Genomic DNA, 19,060 nt, shown 5'->3' on the forward strand with positions numbered 1-19,060 from the left:
GCATGAGCGATGCTCATTGCTGGCGTCCAGGCAGTCTGGCGGCCTCGCGCGCCGTTGCGAGGGAGGTAAGCCTTCATCAGTTTGGCGGGAGAGTATGGGGTGGTAAGTCGCGACAGCTCTTTCGGGCGGCTGAAGAAGGCCGTCATGCCCTGGAGAGAGCGTTTCGAGAGGTCTTGGAGGCACTAGCGAGTCAATCTGAGCGAGGAGGCGATGCGGACGGGGCCAAACCTCCTTCCGCCCCTCTCTCGCTCATTCCTCTCGCGCGCTGCCCACTCAACTCGCTGGACTGCCTCTCTTTGGAGCTGGGCGTACACTTAATGTCTCTTCACATATGCTACACGGCTCGAACCAGCGAGCTGGACGACACTATCTAGGGGCGGTCTCGAGGGTCGTCGAACGGTGTCGAGAAAGGGTTGGTCGGTCGCGGCGAGGGAATATAGCTGATGGGCTGGCGAGAGCTGAGGGGAGCAGTGCGGCGCCCTGGAGGAGGGGCAGGTCGTGCGAGGGAGGGCGGCCGAGGATAGGAAGGTGCGGTATCGGCGAACGGGTTCGGCGGCGACTCGTGTAGGTCCGGCAGCTCCTCCCAGCCGACGTCGTCATCGAGCTCATCGGTCAGTTTTCTGAGGTCGCGTCGTCGTCCCGCCGCTTGGGCGCCTTTGCCGAACCGGTACCGCCGCTCGTTCGCACCCGAGGCGTTTCGCAGCGGCACGAGGTCGCTCTCGCGTCTGCGCTCGAGCTTCTCCCGCCTACGGGCAAGATGCGAGTCCCGGAGATTGCGGAAAGCGGAGATGGGTCGAGGGCGAGAGATGAGAGGCTTGAGTTTCGAGCCGGCTCGCTTGGAAGGGAGGGAGGGCGGGATCACTCCCGGTAGGCGGAGGGCGGACAGAGCCGGAAGAGTGAGTGTGCGAGGCGGCGAGCGAGTTGCGGGCGCGGAGGGATCGTCGAAGGGATTCGAGACGGGCTGGTCGTGCTGATCGGGAGTCGGTTTGAAGTAGTCGATCAGAGAGGCCCAGCTTCTCGCGCTCGGCGAGACACCGCGAGGCGGTACGACGAGCTGCTCTGCCGGCGAGAAGAAGGGCTGAGTTGCGCCGAAAGAGGGCGGCTCAGGTCGGGCGCTTGTGACCGCAGGCGGTGCGTGCAGGTCGAGCGAAGATGTTGACGCTCCATACGGCGCCCTGCTGCGGCCGAAGGACGACATCGAGCGCAGGTGAAGCGGCTTGAAGAAAGCGGACTTCTCCTCGTCCTGGCCGAATCGCTCGACCTTCTCGTCCGGCTCGTCCTTGCCGCCGCGCATCCCACCTCGCCTGTTCGCCCACCACAAAGTCCCGCGAGCCCTCCACCACGCTCCGACCAGTCCCATGAGGACGACGAGAACCCAGACGCCGATTGCAACAATGAAGCCTAGGCGTTGCTGCTCGAGGTTCCGTTCGTACGCGTTGACCATCTTCTCAGCGATGCTGGGCGCCGAGATGGTCGAGTGCGGGTTCGTGAGTGTCGCGGTGAGGTCGTCGGTACGGTTTTGGGAAAGAAGGAGGGCGGAGGGAGAGACGGTGGGGAGGGAGAGGTGGGCGTGGTCGTGCAGCCAGGTCAAGGCGGTCGAGATCGAGTCGACCTTGGAGCCTAGGAGGCACTGTGGCGGGAATGTCAGCCAGGAGATAGCGAGGGGGGAGTAAAGGAAAGACGCACGTAGATCAGGTTGAGAGCGGGATCCTCGAGAACGGTGCCGTTGAAAATCTCGGTGATCGTGTCCTGCGGGCTCGGAGGTAAGCGAAGAGCTCGCTCAGGTATCGAGAGTACGATACTCACGGTGATCTCGGTGTAAAACCCGTTCATCGTCGAGTTGAGCGAGGTCGTCGTGTCGTTGACCCAGCCGAACTGCGGACCGTCATTCGCACGTCAGCTCCTGCATGCTCGAACGGGACGACAAAGGACGCCAGGCGCACCAGGTTGTTGTTTACGTCGTCCTGCAGACCCAAGATGACCTTGTTCGTCCCGTTGGCCCAACTCTCGCTCGCATCCCGCATCTTCTCATTCAGCGCGCCCATCACGCTGCTCGAGAACTGTCCCGCCCCATCCTCCGCTCGTCTGCGCACCATACGCCTGATCGGGCCCTCGAGGATTGCGAGCTGGATCTGGACGACGATCAGGCCGACAAGGCCCAGGGCGAGGAAAGCCCAGGCGGGAGGATGGGCGATGTAGGAAAGGAACCAGATGAGGTTGGTGCGAGACGAGGAGGTCGAGAGGCGGAGGACGGAGGCGAGGCGAGAGACCCGGCGGAAGAGGGTTGGGTGGGAAGAGGCGTTAAGAAAGGAGAGCAGGTTGGTTGTCGAAAGCGTCTCATTTGCCGTTTGTGACTTGACATCGTGCGCAACGGACGAGGCCGCTGAGAGCAGGTCGTTCAGCCAGGCTTCTCGCGCGGCTTCAACGCCGCCGAGGAAGACCCTGTACCGCCACTTTTCCCACAACGCGTTTGCGATGATGAAGAGCGCCATGACCAGCACGACGAGTCCGATGGCGACCTTGACGAACTTGCCGAGGTCCGACCCGACATCGTCGATCCAGGTCGTATCGAGGTTTGTGCAGAGCTCCATCGTTTGCTTCGGCGGAATCGGCAAGAGTTCGACGTCTATGGTCGAGTTCGACAGCGTGCCGTTGATGTTGGCGCGCAGCGACTCGATCGGCTTCGAGATGAGGTTGTCGAGAGTCGAGCGGAATTCGGAGAGAGTCGGGATGGACGAGTTGAGCGAGGTCAGGGCGTTGACGAGCGTGTCGGGCAGCGTAACATTCTCAAGCGCCGACAGCTCGGGTACGTCGAGTGAGGGGAGGCTGATGTCGACACTGCGGGACCAGCGAGTCAGCTTCCGCTTTCGAGACGCAGATGCATACGAGCGTACCCTGGGATCTTGTCAATTACATCGACGGTCTTGTTGAGTGCGGTCTCAATCCCGCCAATGGATGCCTGGATCGCCGTGCGAACGCCGGAGATCGCGTCCGTGACGAATCCTTGCGCCTCCTCGATACCCTTGACAAGCACCGCGATTGAGCCGTGTACCGCGAGATCGAGCAGGCAAAGGTAGAGCGAGCGGTAGGTGTCGATGATGAAGCTTGTCAAGAAGCGGGTCAGTCCGTTGTATTCGCGGAGGAAGCCACGCTCAACTCACAGTACGATCGCCTCCAGCGCCTGCAGCATTAGGTCGAGGACTTCCCCCAGCCCATGCGTGACCGCGTTGACGGTTCGCACGTTGAGCTCGTTCACGCCGTCCGCCATGTAGTGCGGCAGGCTGACCGCAACGCTCGCCGCGCCCTCGACTCCTGTGCATGCCGACAAGAGCGAGGCTTTGGCGTCCCGCGTCAAACCCGGAAGGGAGGCGAGGAGGAAGGCGAGAGCGATGAGGAGGAGGATGAGCGCGAGGAATTCTTGCGAGAGCCAGGAGAGGGAGATGTGCGCGCGAGGGCCGAGGAAGGGGCGCAAGACCGGGCGGGGTGGATAGGACGGCGGTGAGTGGATGGGATAGGATGGCGGCGGATAGGTCGTCATGGCGGCGAGGCTGCCTCAAGCAGCGAGTCGGCGGGAAGTAAGCGATCAACCAGCCGGTGTCGAAGCGAGAAAGGCGAGAGAGCTGGCTCTCTCGCGATGACAGTGAAAGACCCAGTGTAGCTCCTGCGAGGGCATGACAAGGGCAGGCAGCTGGCGAGCAGGCATGGCGGTCTGAGCGTGTCGAGACAAGGGACGGGCGCAAGGACAAAGGGTGACAAGGGCAGTACCGGCGCACGGTCGTCCCCTGCGACTCTGATCCTCGCGGATACCCTCTGCCGCCTCCTGTCGCACCTGTCAACCCTGCAAGCGGCCGTGAGCGACATCTGCGCCGTTGGGCTGATGAAGTTGAGGGAGGGTCGAGAGCTGGGTGTCGTCGGCTTGGGCAGCGAGGCGGCCCAGTCGAGCGTTCTGCTGGCGATGCAACGAGCGGAAAACATGCTTTCGGCCCATCCAGTGTAAGCAGCTAGCGGTGGACGAGCCGAACCTCGAAGCTCATCTCTTCCGCTCAGCCAACTCGCTCAGCCACTTCTCTCCCCCTATTTGACTGGCCCGAACGATTGAGATGGCACCCAAAGGAGACCGACAAGCCCGCCGTGAGGAACCGCTGCCCGAAGTCAAGCTCCCGTCTCCAAAAGAACCCTCTCTCGCCAGTGCGTCCGAGACTCGCTCGTCGTGGAGTTTCAAGCTGACCGACCGCGCTCTTCCACAGCCACACAACCGCATGTCGCACCCGCACAAGCCACCAAACCGAAGACGAAGCGCGCCAAGTCGTCCGCATCCAACAAGCGGAAACAGGCGCAGGTCGAGGCGGCGCTTGAACGGGCTGGCAAGCTGGAGAAGCGGAAGACGGAGGTTGGGAACAAGAAGGAGATGAAGAAGAAGGTTCGCCAGCTGTGGAACTAAGCGGAGAGGCGGTTGGTCTGGCGTGGGTAGGAGGGTTTGGGTGCGCTCGCTCGTTCTGTCCTCCTTCTGTTCGTGTTGTATCCCTATACAGAACGTCGACGGCGATTCTGCATTCCTTCTTGACTCCAGCAGCTGAGGGCGCATCTCTCTCGTACCCGCTCGATGACCTCGTCTGCTCGCGCTAAACGCCAGGAACAGCTTCACCCCTTATAAATTCAGGGCTACTCACACCGCTACTCGGGGCATATCTACCGACCCCTCCCTCGCATCCAACTTCTTCAGCCCCTCAACTTTCTCCTCCTCGTCCCAATCCTCCTTATACCGCGGCGGTTCGGCTCTCCCGTCTGCTGCTGTGACTGATGTGGCGGCGGCCGATGCAGGAGGGCGGCGGGAGAGGTAGGCGGCGAGGAGGGAGCGGAAAGGGAGGGAGGGAGTACGAGAGGATAGAGGGAAGGAGGGAGGTGGGTAAGTTGGAGGCGGAGGAGTTGGTGCTGATGGTTCAGGGAGGACTTCTGCGTGCGCCGGGCATGACGACAGTCAGGCGCTGTAAGGATGTGAAGGAGAACGACGGTGACGGACCTTCGACAATCACACTCGACCGACTCGCCATCCTCGCTTTCCTCCTCCACACCCACCATGTCACGCCGGCTATACATCCAGCAGCGACGATCGCTGCAATGACGGCACCAACGATGTCGCCGACACGACTTGGCGAGGTAAGGGAGGAGGAGGTGGACGAAGTGGAAGGGGAGGTGATGGTGGTTGGAGACGGCAGAGCTACCGCTGGAATGCCAACGACCATTGTGGCGGATGCTTGTGGACTTGAAGTGGTATGTAGGAGACAGAGAGCAGCACGCCTCGCAACAGCAGGAGTCGCGACAGCGCATCTCCCTCCTCTGCAGATCCGCAAAAAGGACTCGATTACTCAGTCTTCACCTGACTCATCCATTGACTAGGCGCTGGCTGCGACTTGTCGATGTTGCGTCGTGGAATCTGGTGCGAGCAGGCCGGAGACCCGGGAGGTGAGAAATGGGAAGGTCGGGGGGAGAGGTCGAGTCAAGGGTGAGGGAGATGACTTGGTCCGCTAAGCGGCGCGCACCCGCGCATGCGTATCGACGACAGAGGAGAAAAGCAGGCGCCGTAAAGGCAGAAGGAGCGGAGAGGAAGCGAGGGAGAGCGGGATGTGCGACCGCGGGAGTTCATTCAAGCAGAGTACCGAGACCAGCCGCCGCTTCCAACCGGCGCAGAGCGCCTCAGGACCGTTAGAACGCCTTAGATTGTATTGAAGCTTTGATGGAGTTTGTGTACGCCGAAACGGGACGAAAGGAAAACCGAGAGGTGCTTGAAACCGAAAACGGAGTCGCAGCTCTGCTCACAGCATCCTGGTGAGTCGCGGTCGCGAGATTCGCAAAGGGAGGAAGGAGACGCACTACGCCTCAAAGGTGAGCGAGGTGCCGACCTTGTGGCTCGCCTCGCCCAACTTGGCGGTGTCGAGCGCGAGGCCGAAGCTGGCCTTGACGCCCGGACGCAGGGCCTGGGTGTAGCCGGCCGAGACGATGCCTGCAAGTTCGAGGTGTCAGCGAGGAGTCGAGTGGGGAGAAGAAGAGGAGGGGACGAACCGGCCGAGTTGGCCTTGAGCTTGACGAAGGCGGTGTTCTGTTCGCGCATGGAGCGTGAGGGAGAGAATCAGCGGAAGCTCATCGCGTAAAAGCGAAGAAAGCGGGGCACGAAACGCACGTCAAGGTAAGCCTTGGTGCCGACCTCGACAGCGACGTTCGAGGTGGGCGCCTTCGAGTCCCAGATGGCCTGCACGAAGCCCAAAGATCAGCATCTCGTTCGTGCGCCTCCACGCAGGATCTTAGAGCGCCCGGGACATCACGAACAAGCCCCGGACACCCTCTCCTGGGTCGAGCGAAACGCACCTTGGCGCCAGCCTCAACGTCCTTCGAGACCTTGTGGTAGTAGCTAGCCGAGAAGACCGAGAGGTTGGCGAGACCGTGGAGGGTGACGGTGTACGACGGGGCGGCGTATCCGAGTCCGACGGCGTAGCGCGTGATGGCGCCCGTGGGGACAGAGTAGGTCGTCTCGGCTCCGAGGAGGAAACCGTCGCGGCCGACGACCTGCGGTCGCGTGTGTCAGCGGGTACCACAAGTGGGGCGCATGGCGAGCTCGGCAGCTCGCTCCGACGAGAGAAGCTAGGAAGTCAGGGGACGAAAGGGAGACGCACGGCGTCAGCGGTGAAGGTCGGGCCCTTGAAGACGTCGAGGAGGGCGCGGGTGTGGAGCGAGGGCTGCTTGTAAATGGCCGTGACGAAGGCGGCCTTGGACTGGGTCGCGGGGAGGAGGTGGCCCTGGACGTCGAGCTTCAAGCCTACCAACGGGAACGCGAGGCGCGTCAGTCGTCTACTCCAACATCAGTACGAGCTCGCTGCTCCACGGAGCAGGAGTCCGAAAGTGAGCAGGACGAGGGACTCACCCTTGGCGATCTGGTTCTCCAACTCGACCTGCGTCTTGAGGACGTTGCTCGTGGTCCAAGTCTGAGTAACGGTGACGCCGTTCTTGACGTCCGTGTACTTGGCCTCGAGGTCGCCTGCGATAGCGGCAGTCTTGGCGTCGCGGAGACCGGCGACCTTGAAGAGGACGCCGTTAGGGGCGCGGGTCTGTTGGAGGAGTGAGGAGGGGAGGAGGGTTAGTTGAGTGAGCGGGGGAAAAAGAGGGCACGTGGTTGGCAGCCGGTGCGAGTCGTTTCCTGTCTCCTACACGCCTGCTCACACACGCGAACGCGGCGCAACCCCCCGCCGAAACGATCCACCACGTTTCCCCCCTCCTCCTCGATCCAAACGGAACTTCTTCCCGCGCCTCAAACCGCCTTTCCCTCCCTCCTTCCTTCCTCCCAACGCGCACCCACTCCTCTGCAGTCCTCCGACCCCCCTCATCCACCCGCGCGAGCGCTCTGCGCCTCAAAACGCGCCAGCCCATCCACGAATGACGAGCGCCCCCTCCCTCGCCTGCCTCGCTCAACAAACGCTCACCTTGACCTCCAATGCACTCCCGGCGAGAGGGAAGTCCTTGTTGAGCAGGTCCGAGGCGGACTTGCCGCTGCGCGAGGGGTGGAAGGAGTGTTAGAAGCGAGTTGGGTCGGGGGTGGTCGGATGGAGGCTAAGTTCGCGAGGAGGGATCGTGAGGGGCTGGGAGAAAGGTGGGCGTACAGGTCTTTCCAGCTCGGAGGCACAGGCGAAATTTGAGCCATTACTGTTCGGTGAGTTGTGGAGAAAGAGGATGTGGAAGGAGGAGGAGGAAGGGCACGAGGACGGCACGGCTGGTTTGGCGGACGCCCTCTCACTCGCTCAAGCCCTCTTGTGCTCGCGTGATCCTTACAGAGTCTCCAGCTGCTCTCCTACACTCGCTACGCAACCCGCTCGAACTCTTCAAGCCCGCTCTTCCTCTCCTCTCTCCACGCACACGTCCGGCAGACCTCACTCAACCTCCCCAAACGAGCTCGCTCTTTCACTCATCTGCTGGAGAAAGGGACGCGAAAGATGGCGGAGGAGGAGCGAGGGCGCTGCGAGGGGTGTGGGAGGAGAGCGAGGCGTCCAAGAGGGCAGTTGGTGGTCGCGCCTCTCGCGCGGGCGTTTGAGGCGTTCTTGTCGACTGAAGCAGCGTCAGACGACAAGGCTGATATCTGATCTCGGCGACTGCCTCCTCACGAACACGGCAGGCGACAACACCGAGTGAGAATCGCCTGCTTCACTTGCACTCACTTCCATCGCTCCGCCGCTTGGCTCGCTCTGTCGCAGACCGCCAAGCTTGTCGTCGCCCCTCATCAGGCAGTCGTACGTCGACCGCACATCGCCAGTCACCTATCGGAGACGCCACAACGCCCGCTTGCGACGGTCTCGCGACTCTCTCCTCCGACTCGCTCTTCGTCGCCTTGTCTTCCGCCGGTCTCTCCAACGATCTCCCTTGGCTGAGAGCGTTCCAGCACTGCTGCTACGCCCTCGCAGCTATACAAGCGAGACCTGCTCTCCCAGCAGTTTCGCCCTCTCCTGCTGACGACCTGCTCTCCCGCTATCTCTTCCTCCGCCTCGCCCCTCTCCGCTCGCTCTACGCTATCAGCGCCACCCTCTGAGCTTGGTCTGCGCTGTCCCGCGGGAAACCACCCCGGTTCGAAACGGAAGAGACCTTGATGATGCGGACTGGGGACCCGGACTTGAGCAAAGCGCACTTGACGTGTGGGCGTGGGCGGGTTCTTCGCGCTGAGTGAGCTCGCTCTGTGTGCACTGTGCACTGTGAGCTTGTACGCTATCAAGTCCTGTTTGAGCGAGAGCCAGAGCGACACACCCGCCGCGCTGTTTCTCGAACACAGACCCAAGCCCCACTCGTTTCCTCCACGCCTCTCCACGCCTCTCCTCCTCCCTCTCGCCCTCTCTCCCTCGCTTGAAGGACCCGACAGATGCAGCGACAACGCAGTCTCATCGCAGAAGCACGCGGACAGCGACCAGCCGGACTGGGTCAGATCGGTCACCGCCCGTCGAGCGCACCCGACCGCGAAGCTGTCGCAGACCACGAGACCGAGTTCATCGGGTGCGTCCACCTCGCCCGCGTGCCGGTCCTTACTCCGTGTACAGGCGAGTGCTGACCCTGCTCGAACGCACCCTCGTCGCACACGACTCTCTCGTCGGACCGCCCCTCCCCGACCCCGCTCATTCTCCCTCTCGCACGAACAGCGCCATCGACTGCGGCACCACCTCGTGCCGATTCTACATCTTTGACCAGTGGGCCGACGTCGTCGCGCACCACCAAATCGAGTTTGAGCAGCGTGAGTTTGGGTCGTTTGGCACCCCGGGGACGAGGGCGGGGAAGATGCCAAGTGGGAAATGGGGCGCGCGAGAGGGCAGCTGGGAAAGGAGAACGGGAGTGCTGACCTTGCTTATTCTTTTCAACGTTTGCCGAACTACCCGACTGCCCACATCTGCGACTTGACCTCTTCCACCACGCTCATGACGCACTTCCTCGCCGCCGTCTTCTTCCTCCTCTTCTCCCCGCGCTCGACCAAACCGCCCACCCTCTCGCAGTCCACCCCGAACCAGGCTGGCACGAACACGACCCCTCGATCTACTGCGCCGAAATCGACAAGTGCATCGAGGCGTGCTTGGAGCAGTTCGAGGGAAAAGGTCACTCGAAGGACCAGTTGAAGGGCGTCGGGATCGCCACGCAGCGAGAGACGACGTTGCTGTGGGATAGGCAGACGGGAGAGCCGTTGTATAATGCCGGTGAGTCGTGGGCGTTGTACCTTTCGCCGGGAGGAGGAGGAGGAGGAGGTTTGGGTAAAAGGGAGGGCGGCGGGATTCCCTCAGCGCTGGGAGGAGCTCTCCATAGAGTCGTGCGTGAGATAGTGAGGGCGGAGCGGAAGGAACTCCTAGCGGCGCAACCTCATCCCTTCCAACCCTCACTGACCACTTGCCCTTCCTCCTCCCCTTCGCGCACGCACAGTCGCCTGGCCCGACGCCCGCAACGCCTCCAACATCCGCGACATCCGAGCGCGCGCCGAATCGACCAAATTCGACACGCCTGACGGGGTCATCGTCGGCGAGGAGGGGATCAGGAGGTTGACTGGCTTGCCTTTGTCGTGCGTTCCCACCCTTCCACCAGAAACCCAAAGCTCGTTGTTGATGGGAGCTTGGCCGGCGGACAGGACGTACTTCTCAGCTACCAAGTGGGATTGGTTGAAGGAGAATGTCGAGGAGGTCAAGGAGGCGAGGAAGAGGGGGACTTTGATGGCCGGGACGGTCGACACCTGGCTCGTCTACGTGCGTTCCCCCTTCGATCTTTCTTAGTCCGCTCACTGACGCTCCCGGGCACTCAGCAATTCACGGGCGGAAAAGACGGCGGAATCCACATCACCGACGCCTCGAACGCCTGCCGCACGCTCCTCTTCAACCTCCACAAACAATCCTGGTGCCAACAGCTCTGCGACTTCTTCGACTTCCCACCCGAGGCCCTCCCCGAAGTCGTCAGCAACTCGGAGGTGTATGGCGTTTTCAGGAAGGGACATTTGTTGGAGGGCGTGCCGATTGCTGGGTTGATTGGAGATCAGCAGGCGGCGTTGGTGGGGAATAAGTGCTTGACCAAGGGGGATGCGAAGCAGACGTATGGTCAGTCTCGCGCGCCCCTCTCTCCTCTCGTCTCCCTGCGGGCGGAAGCTCGTATGATGGGGAGTAGTCTCTGAGAGGAATCGAGACTGATGATATTGGACGACCACCCGCAGGAACGGGATGCTTCATGCTCTACAACACCGGCACCGACATCGTCAAGTCGACCCACGGACTCGTCACTACCGTGCGTCTCCTCTCTTCCCCTTCCCCGCTTTCTCCCGACTGATGGGCGAGTGCACAGGTCGCGTACAAGATGGGCAAGGAAGGACCGCTGCATTATGCGCTCGAGGGTTCGATCGCGGTCGGTGGGAGTTCAGTCACTTGGCGCGTCCCTCCGCTCCCCTTCCCTCCTTCCCAGGTCTGTCGAGTCTCCCGCTGACGATGATGCGGCGCGACAGGCTGCGCGACAACCTCGGCATCATCGACCACCCGCGAGAAGCGGGAGAGTTGGCGGACGAGGTACCCGATACGGGCGGCGTCTACTTCGTTACGGTGCATCCCCATTCCCTTCCTCACTCGAATCTCGACTTGCGGAATGAGGAACTGATGGTTGAAATGGGCTTTGCGCAGGGCTTCGGAGGATTGTTTGCGCCGTATTGGGACATTCGCGCTACGTGAGTCGCTTGCTCGCCGTTCTCGCGCATCTCTCGGCTCTCTTGCTGACGGATGCATCGAACCTGGCCGTGACTCGTAGCGGCATGCTCATCGGCCTCTCGACCTTCACTACCAAGCACCACATCGTCCGCGCCACGCTCGAGGCAACATGCTTCCAAACGCGCGCCATCCTCGACGCCATGTCGAAAGACACCGCTCTCGCTACCTCCTCTTCTTCTTCTGCGCCGAACGGAACGTCGGAGGAGAAGAAGAAGGAGGGAGAGGAGAAGGGACCGGCTGGGTTGAAGGTCTTGCAGGTTGATGGTGGTATGACGGGCAGTGATGTGACGATGCAGTTGCAGGCGGATATTTTGGGGATCGATGTCAGGCGACCGACGATGAGGGAGTGAGTCTCGTCCTTCCTGCTCTCGCCAAGTCGCGCTTTCGGTCGCACACGCGGCGGGATTGGAACGGTAGTCGACGTACTCACACCCGCTTCTGTTTCGCGCCTCGCAGATCCACAGTCCTCGGCGCGGCCCTCCTCGCAGGCGGCGCACTTGGCCTCTTCGGCTGGGACCTCTCGCGCCCCGAGACGTTGCAGAAGGTCAACCGCCTCAAGGTTAGCACGTTCAGCCCGCGCATAACGGAGGAGGAGAAGGAGTGGAAGTATGCGGGATGGGTTAGGGCGGTTGATAGGGCGAGGGGGTGGAAGAGTGAGTCGCGACGTTTCGCTTCGCTTTCGGCGGATGAAGTGGGTGAAATGTGTGTTGGGCTCACCCGCTGGGTCGAGCTTGACGCGCTTCATCTCCTGCACTCCCTCCACTGACACACTTGCCTTCGCAGCCAACTCCGGCCACGGCTAAACACCCTCCCTCGCCTACCTCTCCTCCCTCCTCGCCTCGAGCGAGACCAACCAACAAGACGTCTCCCGCAGTACTAGAATGGACTCCCCTCGACATGTATCGTAACCTCTCTTCCCTCCTTGATGCAGTATGCAAAAAAGTACGGTACACGCTCTCGCGCTTTGAGGGTGCGAGGAGGAGAGCGGAGGTCGGGTCGGCCTCCTTTCGTCTTGCCGCTCCTCTCGCCTCCGCCCGTCGTTGCTAGCCCTCACTGTGAGCCAGGCGAGGGTACGCTGTGCTACACGCGCGTGCTGCCCCCACTTCCGCTCAATTCGCTCGACAGTCGCCCGACAAGCGACAAGGCGAAGTCGCTTCTTCGACCGCTTCTCTCCGCTTGCTCGCTCGTAAAGCTGCTGCAACCGCTCACAAACATGCTCCGACATGCACTCCGCCCGCGCACCCTCACCTCCGCCCTCTCCCTCCGCACCCCGCTCCTCGCCCGCTCCATGTCCCGCACCCCCACTCCCCTCTCTCCAGCAACGCCCGCCGAGAAAGACGAAGGCAGCATCGCATCCGTCTTCTCCTCGCTTGGAGGAGACGCATTCGTACCGCTCGAAGCAGGGTTCGGCGAGTTGAAGAAGTCGCTGTGGACGGATGGGTTGATCGAGAGTTGGAGGACGGTGTTGAGCGCGCTGGAGGAGCGGACGGAGGAGATCAAGGAGAAGGGGACGCAGGTGCGTACGCTCGAGTGGGTGGACCGCGGAGACTTCCGCTGAGAGACGTCTCGTTCGCGCAGATCGTCCCGCAAGTCGACTTCCGCGACGTCCAGGCTGGCTTGTCCCCCTCGCTCAAGGACGAGATCAAGCGCGTCGGCACCGTCGTCGTCCACGGCGCTGTCGCCGCCGCCGAAGCCGAAGGTTGGAAGCGCCAAATCCAGTCCTACATCGCCGAGAACCGCTCCCTCGCCCGCGGCTTCCCCGACGACAACCCCCAAGTGTGGGAGATCTACAACTCGGTTGCGCAGACTCAGGCGAGAACGCATCCTGGCTTGCTCGAGACGCAGAAGACGCTGCTCGGGTTCTTTCATACGACCGACGATTCGTCGCCTGTCTCGGTCAACACGCCTATCAGCTATTTCGACCGACTGAGGATCCGCTTCCCTGGCGACTCGGTATTTGCGCTCGGCTGTCACATCGACGGCGGAAGTTTGGAGCGGTGGGAAGACCCAGGTGCGTCTCCGGCTTGACCTTCTCATTCTCCTCGAGGTGCAGTCGCTCATGCTGGTCGGCGCGCAGGCTTCCGTCAGTGCTGGCGCGAGATTCTGCGAGGCGGACCAGACCCGCACCTTCGCCACGACCCGTGGGACTTGACGCCTCGCCTGAACGCGCGAACGGACCTGTACAACGGGGCAGGCGCTTGCTCGGCGTTCCGCATGTTCCAGGGTGCGTCGCGGCCTCAGCAGTGTCTTGGAAGTCGCTGACAGACCTCTCTATGCAGGCTGGACCGCGCTATCGACGACTGCGCCCGGCGAAGGAACTCTACAGGTCTTCCCAGACGTCAACCTGGCTACATGTGCGTCCCCTCCACGCTCTTCCCTCCTTATGCGCTGACGACGCTCTTGCACAGCCTACCTCATTCTCCGCCCCTTCTTCCGCGAGCGAAGAGGCCGAGAAGGCAAACTCGGCTTCGACGACTGGGAAGTCGACCTTGATTCGACTGCGTTCCCAGGCTCCGTTAAGGGCAAAGGTGAGTTCGCTCACCCGCACCCTTCAGCCAAGCCAGACTGACCAACGAGCCGAGCGACAGCCCAGGAACTCTCGCACCAGACGCACCCGCACCTTCGGCTCACGGAAACAATGGTCTCGGTTCCGCAGGTCGTGCCCGGTAGTCAGGTCTACTGGCATTGCGACGGTGCGCCGGCTTTCTCGACGCCTTTTGCTTCCGAACGGCTGCCTTCGCTTTCGAGCGAAGTGGTCTTGGTTCTTCAGGCCGAGGAGCTTGACGCTTGTTCGCTCGCTTCCTGCAGTCATTCACGCCGTCGAGTCCCGCCACGGCGGCAAGGCCGACTCCTCCGTCCTCTACATCCCCGCCGCCCCTCTCACCAAACAGAACGCAACCTACCTCGCCGCCCAACGCGCCCGCTTCGAAGCTGGAAAACCAGCGCCCGACTTTCCTGGCGGCGCGGGGGAGAGCCAGTTTGTTGCAAGGGCGGGGAAGGGAGATGTGCATGCGGGGTCGGGAGAAGCGGGTCTCAGGGCGCTCGGATACGCGCCTTTCGTGCCGCAGAAGGGGGAGACGGAGGGCGGGAAGCGGGTGATCGAGGAGGCGAACAGCATTCTTGGGTTTACTTAGGAACTTGGCTATCACGCAGCAAGGGCCACCCTTGCCTAGGAGCTCACGGTCGAGAGGAGACGAAGGTCCAAATGCCAACAAAGGAGAGAGAAGGACAACATCGAGAGTCTGCGGACGAGACACATAAATAGATGCGAAAGGGCGCCGCTTCAACCGCGCCAGTTGAACAGGTCGCGGTGCTTGTGGCCGTCGTTCGAGCTGATGATCGAGGCGGCGGACGAGCCAGGTCCGGGCGCCTGCCGCGGCTCGATGAGGAGCGACTGGCGGTAGAGCGACTGGGCGTCCTGGCCGCGCTTGAGGCCTTCGAGCTGTTGCGAGAGGTAGGCCTGGATCTCGGGGACTTCGACGAGCGGGTAGGGCGACTGGAAGCGCTGGAGCTCGCCGACGATGCGAGCCATTTTCTGCGAGTGAGAAGGAGCGAGTCAGCGAACGGACCAGTGAACCACGAGTTGTAACGCACGTGGTAGCGGTCAAAGTTGATGAGCTGGAGGGACGAGTCGACTGGCGACAAGCGCTCAGCGCGGTTGCCCTCAAAGACAAAGATGAGGTCGGTGAGGAAGAGCTGCAGGAGAAGCGAGGTCAGGAGGCCATACGTGCGACAAGGGGAGAGCCGAGCGCACCCCGACGAAAGGCAAGCAGGGCGGCACAGCCTGCCGGATCTTCTGGCGGTACTCGGCGTAGTTGCGGCCGTGGTCCGTCGCTTTCCTGAGCGTGTCAAACACGGCCTTGTACTTCGGTGCGATCCCGTCCCACGTCTTGCGGAGGCGCGAGATGGTCGACGAGTTGAGCGCGGTGAAGACGGCGAAGAGGGCGTTGTAGTTGGCGAGGGCGAGGAGGCGCTGCGCGGGAACACGAGTCAGTTCAGTCGAACGCGAAGGATCGAGCAAGCCGGACGCACCTCGCCGACCTTGATGAAGTACTTGAGCAGCGCCGTCCTCCTCTTCTGATCTTGCTCGCCGAGGATCGTCTCCGTGATCCAGCCCGTCAACCTCGTGCTGAGCGTGCTCATCTTGCGCACGTTGCAGGCCTTGAAGGCCTCGACTGGACCCTTCGCACATCCCGTCGCCGCGTTCGAGCCGAGTAGCTCGTCCGCTCGGATCGAACAATAGGTGCGCGACTCGAGGATGGTCAGCTGGCGAGCGAGCTCGAGGGCGTCGACCTCAGTGACGGACGAGAAAAGCGGGGTGCGGCCGGACAAGGCGGGACGAAGGGCGGCGACGAGCGACTTGGTGATGATGGGGGAGGGAGCGGAGGATGCGGAAGGCGATCCGGGCGTGTACGAGTCGGAGGAGACCCGGGCTGTCGACAGCGGGGCTATACTTTTGCCACTCCTGAGCTTGTCGGTTGACTGCATGCGAGATAGGAATCCGCCGGTGCCTGCGAGACCGCTGCGAATCGACGAAGCGGGCGTCGCGTTCGAGACAGTCAGCGACGAGGTCGAGTCGTTGACGCTGTGCGACGCCGAGCTGGACCCGACGCTAGTCGACGACGCATTGCTGTGCTGGACGAAGCCATTGCTGTCCTCGCCTGCCCGTTCGGCCGCAGCGATCCGCTTGTTGACGAGGTCGACGAGGCGGTTGCTCGCCGCTGGCATCGCCGCCTTGAGACTCCCCTGACTCCACTCGAGCAAGCCGTCGACAATCTCGCGATCCTGCTCGTGAAGCCAGTAGCTCTCGACCCAAGTCTTGAAGAGGTTGTAGATGCGGAGGCGAATCGGCGTGAGCTTCTGCGCCGTCCACTGCTTCAACTCGTCGGCCGAAAGCTCGGCGCCCGTCTCGGGGTGTCGAGGCGGCGAGAGGTCGAAGCGGGCCCAGAGAAGACGCGCGAGCTCAAGAGGGGTCGTGAACATGCGGAAGGTGAGGAGGAACGTATCAGAGAAGGCGGCGTCGATCGTGGTGTCGTGCAGGGTCATGCGCTCGACGAGACACGGCAAAGTCCCGCCCGAGACGTGTCCGTCGGCGTTGAACGAGATCTCCCGCGGCAGGTAGTCGCGCTGAAGATACCAGGGGCCGCTGGACGAGACCGATCCTCGCGGCGTCGCGCCCGGTGTCGGGACGCCCGGCGTCTGAGGGATCGAGGGCGAGGAAGGAAGCGACTCGCGCACGCTCCCGAGACTCGTCCGCACCAGGCTCTTCTTCGACTGCGAGCGCGAGTGACCAGCTACGCTCTTCGCGCTCGTCGCCTGCATCGAGCTGCGCGGACTCGTCTCGGCCGTGATGTTGCTGGACGAGGCATGCGAGAAGTCGGTGTGGCGCGACGAGGACTGGTGCGAGCGGGTCGAGTCGGTCGAGTGCTGGCGGTACATAGAGATGGCAGGCGAGTCGATGGGCGTCGAAGGCGTCTTGGCATGGTCGATGTGCGCGACGGAAGAAGACGCCGGCTCCGTCTCCATCGTCGTGTTCGCTTCCCGTTCGTCTTCCTCCTCTCCCTCTTCTCCCTCCGCCAAGCTCATACCCTTCAAGCCATCAAGGGGCGCATCCTCAATGCCATCACCCGTGTACCTGTCCCTCAAGCAACCCAAACTCGTCGCCTTCCGCCCAAGCATGCTGATCGTGTGCGAGTTTCGGCGACGCGCGTCAATGGCGGCTGAAGCAGCCGCAACCGACGACCGAGGACCTGCGACGAGGCCGGGCGACGAAGGCGGAGCTTGGCGGGCGCCGATGGCTGAAGTTGGCCGGACCGAACCACCAACGTCTTCTTCCGCATCCGCGTACTTGGTGCTCGCACTGCCAACGCTCCGGACGGACCGCGCATCCGCATGTTTCTCCTCCGCCGCTAAGCGCCGCTCATCGTGCTCGTCCTCTCCGGCCCGCGGTCGAGGCAAGACGACCTCGAACCTCGAGCTCTCGCCATCCTCGCCTTTAACCGTCGATGCGACGAGTCCAACGACGTTCTTGACCGCTCCTACGCAGTCGCCCCCTGCTCGAAGAACAGCCGTCGCTGCGCTCAGCAGCAACTTGCGTTCCTGCTCGTCCTGATCGCGTCGTCGGCGATTCCTCGATTTGGCGCGATCTGCGTCCGAGACGGTCGAAGAGGTGGAAGTCGTGTGAACCGAGTCGAGCGAGTTTTTGCGCGGGGAGGAAGAGGCGGACGAGGGAGCGGAAGCGGCTGAGGGAGCAGTCGCAACTCGAGCAGCCTGCACAAGTGCAGTCGTCGCCTCATACAACTTCTCCCTAGTCCTCGCGAGCACCTTCATTGGCGAGCCTTCTCCCGCATCTGCCTGCGCAGACGGCGCATTCTCCTGGTCCGGCGAAAGCGGCGGCGCTAGCTTTCCAACCTTCTCCACCACGACCAACACGTCTCGCACGCGCTCGATTGCTTCGCGGGTTAGGTCGATGAGGCGGGCGAAACTGGCTGCTGGAGAGGAGGAGCGCGAGTGAGAGTGGACGTGGCCGATCAAGGCGGCGAGGGTCGAGAGGAGCGAGTCGTGCAGGGTTGAGAGGTGGGTTGAGAGCGAAGAGGGTGTGTGGAATGTGAGTTGTGAGGAGGTCGTAGAGAGAGCAGGGGAAGTCGGAGCTCGAGGTGAAGTCGGGGCGGGTTCAGCGGATCGAGACCTGGGGGAGGAGCGGAGCGGGAACGCCGTCCCTGCCTGAGGGTTCTCAAGCGCAACAACCGTCGGCCGTCTCAAGTTCCCCATACTCTTCGCAGCCCTGACCTCCTTCCCAGTCGCCGAAGCGGACGATCCGTTCGACGCTGTTCCAAGATCCACCACCACGCCTTTCTCTTCCGCCAGCTCGATAAACTTCCTGACGAACGCCACCGTCTCTCCCGCAATCTTTCGCATATCCTCCGCTTCTTCGCGTCCGACGTCTTCGGCTGGCGAAGACGCCTTCCGAGCTTGGTTGACGAGGTGGGCGAGGGAGGAGAGGATCTTTTTGCGTGCTGATGCGAGCGAGGGGTGTGAGCGGAGGACGGGGGAATCGCGCGTCAAGGCTGAGGTCGAGGAGAGGACGGTGCGGATGGAGGAGATCAAGCTGCGGGCGGATCCAAGGTCAACCACCAGCTGGACTCTTGAACGCGCAGAAGCTACGCACCAGGCTGTACTGGGCTGGTAATGCGCTTTCTTGCCGTCTGCGACTGCTGCATCGAGCAAGCCGACGTTCTGGTCGATGGCGCGCAGTAGTGTCCGGGCGGCCTGTGAGAGGTGGGCCTGCGCAAGGGAAGGCGGCGTCAGCTTCTCGTGAGCTCACTCCTGGTCGGACTGAACGCACATCGCGAGTCTCTCCTCCGCCAACCGCAACAACACCCTCCTCGACCCCAAGCACCTCAACATAGTTACTCGGAAACCACCCCCTGTTCCCGACCTTCTCCTCACCATCCTGGCCGCTCCATTCAACAACCTCTCCATCCCACCACCCACTCTCGTCCCTCCCCAAACACCGTACGACGGTCCCCGCCTCGAACGCGAGACACGACTGGATCTGCTGTGACGAGCTGGAGGAGGTCGAGGAGAGGAGGGAGGAGGGGTCGAAGGTGTGCAGGGCGCGGACTAGGAAGGGAAGGGAGAGAGAGGGTGCGCGAGCGGAGATGGAGGAAGGGGAGGGAGAGCGGTCCATCGTTGACGGCGGGAGCGTGTCGCCCAGTCCGCTTCAGGACCTGACGAGGTCGTGCCAGGCCTCTGAGAGTGTCTGCGGCCCGTTACGCGGCCCACGAGCGCGGCGATGCGTGCGTGAACGC

General features: G+C 62.5%; 7 protein-coding genes across 7 annotated transcripts; 3 read left to right on the forward strand and 4 right to left on the reverse strand.

Annotated features, from left to right (window-relative positions):
* Window positions 1–370: 370 nt before the first annotated feature.
* RHTO_07645 (plasma membrane fusion protein PRM1) lies at window positions 371–3,538 on the reverse strand (the record flags this gene model as incomplete). The annotated part of the gene is made up of 6 exons (XM_016421301.1): window positions 371–1,630; window positions 1,687–1,749; window positions 1,807–1,875; window positions 1,944–2,838; window positions 2,895–3,104; window positions 3,162–3,538. 6 exons carry the CDS (start codon window positions 3,536–3,538, stop codon window positions 371–373), a joined length of 2,874 nt encoding a protein of 957 aa, XP_016274422.1.
* Window positions 3,539–4,100: 562 nt separating this feature from the next.
* On the forward strand, window positions 4,101–4,441 carry RHTO_07646 (uncharacterized protein; the record flags this gene model as incomplete). Its single annotated transcript, XM_016421302.1, has 2 exons — window positions 4,101–4,188; window positions 4,248–4,441. The coding sequence occupies 2 exons, from the start codon at window positions 4,101–4,103 to the stop codon at window positions 4,439–4,441; spliced, it is 282 nt and encodes a 93-aa protein (XP_016274423.1).
* A 225-nt stretch (window positions 4,442–4,666) lies between these two features.
* RHTO_07647 (uncharacterized protein) lies at window positions 4,667–5,243 on the reverse strand (the record flags this gene model as incomplete). Its single annotated transcript, XM_016421303.1, has 2 exons — window positions 4,667–4,953; window positions 5,021–5,243. The coding sequence occupies 2 exons, from the start codon at window positions 5,241–5,243 to the stop codon at window positions 4,667–4,669; spliced, it is 510 nt and encodes a 169-aa protein (XP_016274424.1).
* Window positions 5,244–5,870: 627 nt separating this feature from the next.
* On the reverse strand, window positions 5,871–7,690 carry RHTO_07648 (voltage-dependent ion-selective channel; the record flags this gene model as incomplete). The annotated part of the gene is made up of 8 exons (XM_016421304.1): window positions 5,871–6,001; window positions 6,061–6,097; window positions 6,179–6,247; window positions 6,364–6,561; window positions 6,669–6,811; window positions 6,917–7,100; window positions 7,473–7,539; window positions 7,650–7,690. The coding sequence occupies 8 exons, from the start codon at window positions 7,688–7,690 to the stop codon at window positions 5,871–5,873; spliced, it is 870 nt and encodes a 289-aa protein (XP_016274425.1).
* A 1,203-nt stretch (window positions 7,691–8,893) lies between these two features.
* Window positions 8,894–12,052, forward strand: RHTO_07649 (glycerol kinase; the record flags this gene model as incomplete). Its single annotated transcript, XM_016421305.1, has 13 exons — window positions 8,894–9,024; window positions 9,168–9,259; window positions 9,516–9,713; window positions 9,934–10,069; window positions 10,136–10,250; window positions 10,307–10,595; window positions 10,709–10,779; window positions 10,837–10,919; window positions 10,994–11,087; window positions 11,166–11,209; window positions 11,290–11,595; window positions 11,706–11,902; window positions 12,033–12,052. 13 exons carry the CDS (start codon window positions 8,894–8,896, stop codon window positions 12,050–12,052), a joined length of 1,776 nt encoding a protein of 591 aa, XP_016274426.1.
* Window positions 12,053–12,462: 410 nt separating this feature from the next.
* Window positions 12,463–14,383, forward strand: RHTO_07650 (DUF1479 domain protein; the record flags this gene model as incomplete). Its single annotated transcript, XM_016421306.1, has 7 exons — window positions 12,463–12,765; window positions 12,828–13,260; window positions 13,327–13,473; window positions 13,529–13,603; window positions 13,658–13,777; window positions 13,838–13,942; window positions 14,058–14,383. 7 exons carry the CDS (start codon window positions 12,463–12,465, stop codon window positions 14,381–14,383), a joined length of 1,509 nt encoding a protein of 502 aa, XP_016274427.1.
* A 149-nt stretch (window positions 14,384–14,532) lies between these two features.
* Window positions 14,533–18,939, reverse strand: RHTO_07651 (Ras-like guanine nucleotide exchange factor; the record flags this gene model as incomplete). The annotated part of the gene is made up of 6 exons (XM_016421307.1): window positions 14,533–14,784; window positions 14,844–14,945; window positions 15,004–15,222; window positions 15,282–18,357; window positions 18,418–18,533; window positions 18,595–18,939. 6 exons carry the CDS (start codon window positions 18,937–18,939, stop codon window positions 14,533–14,535), a joined length of 4,110 nt encoding a protein of 1,369 aa, XP_016274428.1.
* Window positions 18,940–19,060: the final 121 nt, after the last annotated feature.

Source organism: Rhodotorula toruloides, assembly GCF_000320785.1.
Source record: "Rhodotorula toruloides NP11 unplaced genomic scaffold Scaffold7, whole genome shotgun sequence".
In the NCBI taxonomy this organism is placed as follows: domain Eukaryota; kingdom Fungi; phylum Basidiomycota; class Microbotryomycetes; order Sporidiobolales; family Sporidiobolaceae; genus Rhodotorula; species Rhodotorula toruloides.